An 8921-nucleotide genomic window follows, 5' to 3' on the forward strand; every position below is an offset into this window, starting at 1 on the left:
CAATAAGCAACATTCATGTGATAGTGACGCACGAGGCCCAGATGTGAAATATCTCGGGTTCTTTTTCAATACCTTTTTCTCTTGTTTTGGGGAAACTAGGATCAATATTCTTTTCAACAAATCACACATATTGACTTCTGGTCACATACTAGTTGTTTGAAAAGATAATTATCCCTTTGATTAATTTTTAGGTTTTTTTTCAAAGGTACTGTTCCTGCGTCACTTGATGGAAACGATTGATTAAATCGACTATCACTCGTGTGTATTAGAGTAAGTAAACACCGGAACTGCGTGTATACTTGGAGTCTATCAATTGATTGTCCTCCCCAACACCTGGTTAAGTTTCAATGCATCGGGATATTGTATACCGCGCGCATATATATACATACATACATACATACATACATACATACATACATACATACATACATACACATATATATATATATATATATATATATATATATATATATATGACGTTATTTTAAAAACAATTAAAAAATGCCGGATCTCGTTACTCTAAACTATATCCAGGTTGAATTAAGGGGGGAATCAAAGACCAACCATAAACCATCCTCCATCCATCACAGACCATCCACCACACATTATAACCCATCCATAAACCATCCAACACCCATTATAACCCATCCATAAATCATCCTCCATCCATCACAGACCATCAACCACCCATTATAACCCATCCATAAACCATCCAACACCCATCATAACCCATCCATAAACCATCCTCCATCCATCACAGACCATCCATCACCCATTATAACCCATCCATAAACCATCCAACACCCATTATAACCCATCCATAAACCATCCTCCATCCATCACAGACCATCCATCACCCATTATAACCCATCCATAAACCATCCAACACCCATTATAACCCATCCAAACCATCCACCATCCAACATACACCATCCACCACATCTATCACCATCCATAAACCATCCACCATCCATCACAGACCACCCACCACCTATTATAACCCATCCATAAACCATCCAACACCCATTATAACCCATCCATAAACCATCCACCATCCATCACAGACCATCCAACACCCATTATAACCCATCCATAAACCATCCAACACCCTTATAACCCATCCATAAACCATGGTCTGACCCTGCCCATCGTCAGACCCGAGTCCATGGTCTGACCCTGCCCATCTTCAGACCCATCATTAGGAATAAGCAATCCTCGACTCGAAAACAGTTGAGTTGATCCAAAGGCAAATATGGTGCCTTTAAATATGGTCATATTTAAAAAACAAACTCTGTCCAGTTTATATCCCGGAAATCCACGACAGAGTTGTCGACTTGTAAATGCCAGAATGCAACTAAAACCCATTTTTATGCGATTTCCTCAAACTTGGAAGAATGTATTGGTATATTGCTACTGTGCATGTGCAGCTCCAGGAAACTCCTCGCTATAAATTATGCGCATGGGGAACCCTCACGATCGTGGCATGTCCCGCTTGACAGGAAAAAATGGCTTGAGATAAAACCGGTCATAACGGTTACTCATTTGCATAATTTATGCACAGGCAAAAGGACAAAGAACGTTGATTGTTGTCTTCTTTGAAACGTATAATGGAGTTGCACTTCCGGGACTAAATATTTTTTGTGCAATATAATAATAATGTAGCATGTATCGCTATCAAATCGTTATACAGTTATGATAAAAGTGGTTCTTTTGTATCAATACTTTACCCCTTATTTTGCAGGAACGCAATATAAATATATTTTCCGAGGCGATCATTTCATGAAAATATCGTGACAAATTTCTTTTCACTGTTTGAATGTATCGTGGTTAGATGTTATATTGTACTTTTTAACAATTGAAAGGGCAAGTATTAGCGCTTTAAATATTACAAAAGAAATAATTATTTTATTCAGCCCGAGACCACCATCAGTCAGGCTGTCAATAAGTAACATTCATGTGATAGTGACGCACGAGGCCCAGATGTGAAATATCTCGGGTTCTGTTTCCATACCTGTTTTGGGGAAACTAGGATCAATATTCTTTTCCACAAATCACACATATTGACTGCTGGTCACATATGGTTGTTTAGGGAATATATGAACCAATAATGATCCACATCGATTGTCCATCATCCGCCACTCGCTACCCATCATCAGCCACTCGATCACTACCCATCATCCGCCACTCATCATCCGCCACTCGCTACCCATCATCCGCTACCCATCATCAGCCACTCGCTACCCATCATCCGCCATCCGCTACCCATCATCCGCCACTAGCTACCCATCATCCGCCACTCGCTACCCATCATCCGCCACTCGCTACCCATCATCCGCCTTCCGCTACCCATCATTCGCCCTCCGCTACCCATCATCGCCACTCGCTACCCATCATCCGCCACTCGCTACCCATCATCCGCCACTCGCTACGCATCATCCGCCTTCCGCTACCCATCATCCGCCTTCCGCTACCCATCATTCGCCCTCCGCTACCCATCATCGCCACTCGCTACCCATCATCCGCCACTCGCTACCCATCATCCGCCACTCGCTACCCATCATCCGCCACTCGCTACCCATCATCCGCCTTCCGCTACCCATCATTCGCCCTCCGCTACCCATCATCGCCACTCGCTACCCATCATCCGCCACTAGCTACCCATCATCCGCCACTCGCTACCCATCATCCGCCACTCGCTACCCATCATCCGCCTTCCGCTACCCATCATTCGCCCTCCGCTACCCATCATCGCCACTCGCTACCCATCATCCGCCACTCGCTACCCATCATCCGCCTTCCGCTACCCATCATCCGCCTTCCGCTACCCATCATCCGCCTTCCGCTACCCATCATTCGCCCTCCGCTACCCATCATTCGCCCTCCGCTACCCATCATTCGCCCTCCGCTACCCATCATCGCCACTCGCTACCCATCATCCGCCACTCGCTACCCATCATCAGCCACTCGCTACCCATCATCCGCCTTCCGCTACCCATCATCCGCCCTCCGCTACCCATCATCAGCCACCCATCATCCGCCACTCGCTACCCATCATCCGCCTTCCGCTACCCATCATCAGCTACCCATCATCCGCCCTCCGCTACCCATCATCCACCACCCATCATCCGCCCTCCGCTACCCATCATCCACCACCCATCATCCGCCCTCCGCTACCCATCATCCGCCCTCCGCTACCCATCATCCGCCCTCCGCTACCCATCATCCGCCCTCCGCTACCCATCATCCGCCCTCCGCTACCCATCATCCGCTACCCATCATCCGCCCTCCGCTACCCATCATCCGCCCTCCGCTAACTATCATCCGCCCTCCGCTAACTATCATCCGCCACTCGCTACCCATCATCCGCCACTCGCTACCCATCATCCGCCTTCCGCTACCCATCATCCGCCCTCCGCTACCCATCATCCGCTACCCATCATCCGCTACCCATCATCCGCCTTCCGCTACCCATCATCCGCCCTCCGCTAACTATCATCCGCCACTCGCTACCCATCATCAGCCACTCCGCTACCCATCATCCGCCTTCCGCTACCCATCATCCGCCACTCGCTACCCATCATCCGCTACCCATCATCCGCCACCCGCTACCCATCATCAGCCACCCGCTACCCATCATACGCCACTCGCTACCCATCATCCGCCTTCCGCTACCCATCATCCGCCACTCATCATCCGCCACTAGCTACCCATCATCAGCCACCCGCTACCCATCATACGCCACGCGCTACCCATCATCCACCACTCGCTACCCATCATCCGCCTTCCGCTACCCATCATCCGCCACTCATCATCCGCCACTCGCTACCCATCATCCGCCACTCGCTACCGATTACCCGCTACCCATCATCCGCCACTCGCTACCCATCATCCGCCTCTCGCTACCCACCATCCGCCACTCACAACCCATCATCCGCCTTCCGCTACCCATTACCCGCTACCCACCATCCGCCACTCGCTACCCACCATCCGCCTCTCGCTACCAATCACCCGCCACTCGCTACCCATCATCCGCCACTCATCATCCGCCAATCGCTACCCATCATCCGCTACCCATCATCCGCCACTGGCTACCCATCATCCGCTACTCGCTACCCATCATCCGCTACTCGCTACCCATCATCCGCCACTCATCATCCGCCACCCGCTACCCATCATCCGCTACTCGCTACCCATCATCCGCCCTCCGCTACCCATCATCCGCCACTCGCTACCCATCATCCGCCACCCGCTACCCATCATCCACCACCCATCATCCGCCTCTCGCTACCCATCATCCACCACTCATCATCCGCCACCCGCTACCCATCATCCGCCACTCGGTACCCATCATCCGCCACCCGCTACCCATCATCCGCCACTCGCTACCCATCATCCACCCCCCGCTACCCATCATCCGCCACCCGCTACCCATCATCCGCCACCCGCTACCCATCATCCGCCACTCACTACCCATCATCCGCCACTCATCATCCGCCACTCGCTACCCATCATCCGCCACTCGCTACCCATCATCCGCCCTCCGCTACACATCATCCGCTACTCGCTACTCATCATCCGCCACCCATCATCCGCCACCCGCCACCCATCATCCGCCTTCCGCTACCCATCATCCGCCAATCTCTACCCATCATCCGCCACCCGCTGCCCATCATCCGCCACCCGCCGCCCATCATCCGCCACCCGCTACCCATCATCCACCACCAGCTACCCATCATCTGCCACCCGCTACCCATCATCCGCCACTCGCTACCCATCATCCGCCACTCGCTACCCATCATCCGCCACCCATCATCTGCCACCCATCATCCGCCACCTATCATCTGCCGCCCATCATCCGCCACTCGCTACCCATCATCCGCCTTCCGCCACCCATTATCCGCCCTCCGCTACCCATCATCATGATTGTGGGTTCGAATCGCCCCGATTATGTTTCTAGGTTTGTCAGCACCATACCCGTGCTCGTGGGTTTCACCGAAATGGTAAACGTCTGAGACCTGCATCACTTCGGGCTTTCTTCCCACATGAAGGTGACACGCCGCGATATAACTGGAATACTGTTAAAAGTTGCGTTAAACCCAACTCACTCACTCACTCACCCAGTGTAATATGTAAGTCTCAGATCATACAAGAGGGCCGGGGTGGATGACCTCAGCCCAACTATGGTGGATCGCCTTGATGGAGTTGGCTGCTAAATATTTTTTAACACAATTCCCTCTGAGGCCCACAAGGATCTGCCAACGTTGCTGGAGTGCCTGGATCCACTGGTGTAGGGGGTTCCTCCTGGTACAATGTCCCCCCGCAGAGATGATGTCATCATCATTTGCATAATGATTGCCAGAAGTAAGAGCAGGGGTGTCAGTCTGTCAAATCAGGTGGATACGGGGAGGGGTGTTTCCTGAGTTCAATGCCAGTCATGCATTGTAGCCATGGCGATGCTCGGGATTAAGGGGCTAAAACAAGGACTGGTCGGCTCGGAGTCATAGTCTGGTCATTTTGGTCGAAATAAATGGCCAACCTCAAGAAAGTCATACATAGCCAGTGACAGTCTGAGGTAACAATGAGCAAGCCTCCAAGTATCAGTAAACAGTGTCTGAGTGGGGTATTCATGTCAAGCTGCGGCATGGTATCTCAGTGAGCTAGCACTATAAAATCGGCATTAGTCCGGCCGAGTACAAGTACAATCACACACACACGCGCACGCACGCGCGCAGGCACCCACGCACGCGCGCGTGCATGAACGTCGCAATAATCTTGGACGCGACTTAACTCCATTTTACCTCACCTTTAATATCTTCAGAGTAGCTAGCATAGCTTACCATGTGGTGTACAATGGCCAAAAGAATGTTTGTTGTGACAGGGTCCGCGTTATTGATTTTAAAGATTTTCAACGTTGTCAACATTATCAAGAACTGTTTTAAACAAACACTTCTTCGCTGCACTAATTAGGGAGTAAAACAATTTCTCGAAATCTGATACATATATCCTACTTTTACATATCTGAGATCGTTTTACCTTGCACGTTATGTAATGAAACCAGCTCACGGTGCTACAATCTGTTCGTGATGGTTCAGAGAGAATCTACCGCCTCCGTGGTATAGCGTTTGTGTGGTGTTGAACGCCACACTCAGCAATATTCCAGCTATATGACGGCAGTCTGTAAATAACTGAGTCTGGATCAGACAATCCAGTGATTGACATCATGCGCATCGATCCGCGCTATTGGGATACGATGACATGCATCAACCAAGTCAGCGAGCCTGACCACCCGATCCCGTTCGTCGCCACTTATGACAAGCATGGGTTGCTGAAGACCTATTCTAACCCGGAAATAATTCAGCCTCACTTTGTGATGAGAGGGGTTTACAAATAGCACAAATGACAACTTTGAACTCTTTGTCAGACAACGGGGTATTGCTGACCTTTGGGTTTCCGGTAAAATGTCTTTGATGTGACATGTTCGTATTATTGTTTTAAAGGATCACAAAACATTGGCTAGTGTAACAGTGTGAACCGATATAGGACATTTTAGTGAGTTTGCTCAGAAAGTAGGAAGTTATGTGTGGTGAGGTGAGTTCAGAACTCTGCTTACCCAAACTGGATTGATTCAACAAAAGATATGATTGACTAAGATATTTACTCAATTTAAACATTTATTTATTAAATTTACGTGGGAGTAATATTGAAATGCTGGTGGACAGTATCATTATATCATAGCACATGCACAGTGAGACAACTCACCCATTCCCACTTCTGGCGGTAATAAAACAAGAATGGATCTCATGGAGGTGTGTGTGCAGATGGTTACATGTATAGAGTAATAAAACAAGAATGGATCTCAAGGAGGTGTGTGTGCAGGTGGTTACATGTATAGAGTAATAAAACAAGAATGGATCTCATGGAGGTGTGTGTGCAGGTGGTTACATGTATAGAGTAATAAAACAAGAATGGATCTCATGGAGGTGTGTGTGCAGATGCTTACATGTATAGAGTAATAAAACAAGAATGGATCTCATGGAGGTGTGTGTGCAGATGGTTACATGTATAGAGTAATAAAACAAGAATGGATGTCATGGAGGTGTGTGTGCAGGTGGTTACATGTATAGAGTAATAAAACAAGAATGGATCTCATGGAGGTGTGTGTGCAGATGGTTACATGTATAGAGTAATAAAACAAGAATGGATCTCATGGAGGTGTGTGTGCAGGTGGTTACATGTATAGAGTAATAAAACAAGAATGGATCTCATGGAGGTGTGTGTGCAGGTGGTTACATGTATAGAGTAATAAAACAAGAATGGATCTCATGGAGGTGTGTCACTAAAGATTCAGATTCATTGATTTACTTAAGACCACACCACGGTGGTACAATAGTGCAAAATATAATTAGATAAATACAAATAGAACAATTTAAGATATTGTATACATACGTTGCATGTTTAAATTAAAAATTTGGGTTCAAGATTTGCTTGAGATTTCTTGTCCAAATATATCTTGTAAACTGTCGCCAAATGGAATCTGACACCTAGCGAAACATAGGCAGGGAATGCGGATATCTGTAGGACAACGTATCAATTACACAAAGAATGCTACTTTCTCTCTCTATAATAAACTTGGGCTGGGGGTGTCGCATTGATACCGAGTCACACGTTTGGCTAGGGACCAGAAGTCGCATTAATTTGAAGACACATTTATGTCAAGATCAACAGTATTTGCCTGACAACTTCTCCTAGCGACCAATCACATTCAGTCCCTGCCTGGTCACTCAGAATACCCCTACCAAGAAATTAGTGAATGTCTGACAATATTTCTTGTTTTCCTTAACATTCTAGCATGTTGGATTCCGGATATCACTGTAAAATTCCCTGTCGTTCTGTCTCCAGGGGTGTTTGTTCAACAGGTGCAATCTGTGTATTTGACACGTGGCCGTACAGATATAATGATCGCATTCCTTGCTCAGGCCTAGATGTTTCCGCTTCGCTGGATGTGAGATCCTGTTTGGCAGCAGTTCAGATTAGATATTTAGACGAGAAATGTCAAGAAAATACAGAATTTTTAACAGGTGAGGTGAGATAATATGGGGTTTTAACGTCACGTTCAAGATTATTGCACTTATGTTTGCAAGTGTGTGTGTCTGCATGTACTGGTCCGGACTAATGCCGATTTTATAGTGCTAGCTCACTTATATACCATGCCACAGTTTATCAATGATACCCCACTCAGACACGGTATACTGACTACGAGCCGATCAGCCCTTGTTTTAGCCCCTCAATGTCGAGTACCAGGCAGGGAAACAACAAGTATATTTTTTAATGTCATTTGGTATGACGCGTCCGGTGTGCAAAAAAGGTAGGGACTATTTTGTTTTGAGGAAAATACATCAGTGTATGGCAACGAAAGTAAGTGATTTATGTGGCGTGAACATTTCCGAAGAAATCAAGCTCTCAAACACAACATTGTGACAGTCATGACGCACGTGAGCTTAGACAGCACGTGCAAGGGGTGGTATATCACATTTGCCATTGTCACTCTGACTCGGCTGGAGCCTAACGCGCAAAAACATTTTTTTGAACACATTTAATCATTAAGAAAGCAACAACATTGTTCATGTGACGTCTGTTACGTGCTGAACGTTTACGCGCCATGGGCATGTTGCAGGCGGGCACACGTCAGAATAGTGTTGCCCAAACACTGCATGTTTCTCTATTTGTCATCAGCAGATTGTGCGACGATACCAACAAACACATAACGTCGATAATCGATGCCGCTCTGGACGCCCAAGGGCGACAACTCCAGCCCAGGACAGATATTAGGAAAACGGTTGCAAAGTTAACGACCTAGAGCGCCACCATCTCATCACACCAACCATTAGATCTGATCGCCTACTCCCCGGGAGAAATGATGA

The 8921-nt window shown here is 47.7% G+C and overlaps 1 protein-coding gene across 1 annotated transcript; it reads left to right on the top strand.

Moving 5' to 3' along the window:
- The first annotated feature begins 2107 nt into the window (after window positions 1-2107).
- LOC139475690 (MAGE-like protein 2) lies at window positions 2108-4923 on the top strand. The gene is made up of 2 exons (XM_071258877.1): window positions 2108-3428; window positions 3521-4923. Exons 1-2 carry the CDS (start codon window positions 2108-2110, stop codon window positions 4921-4923), a joined length of 2724 nt encoding a protein of 907 aa, XP_071114978.1.
- Window positions 4924-8921: the final 3998 nt, after the last annotated feature.

Source organism: Haliotis cracherodii, unplaced genomic scaffold (assembly GCF_022045235.1).
Source record: "Haliotis cracherodii isolate W230 unplaced genomic scaffold, xgHalCrac1.p SCAF_3, whole genome shotgun sequence".
Classification (NCBI taxonomy): domain Eukaryota; kingdom Metazoa; phylum Mollusca; class Gastropoda; order Lepetellida; family Haliotidae; genus Haliotis; species Haliotis cracherodii.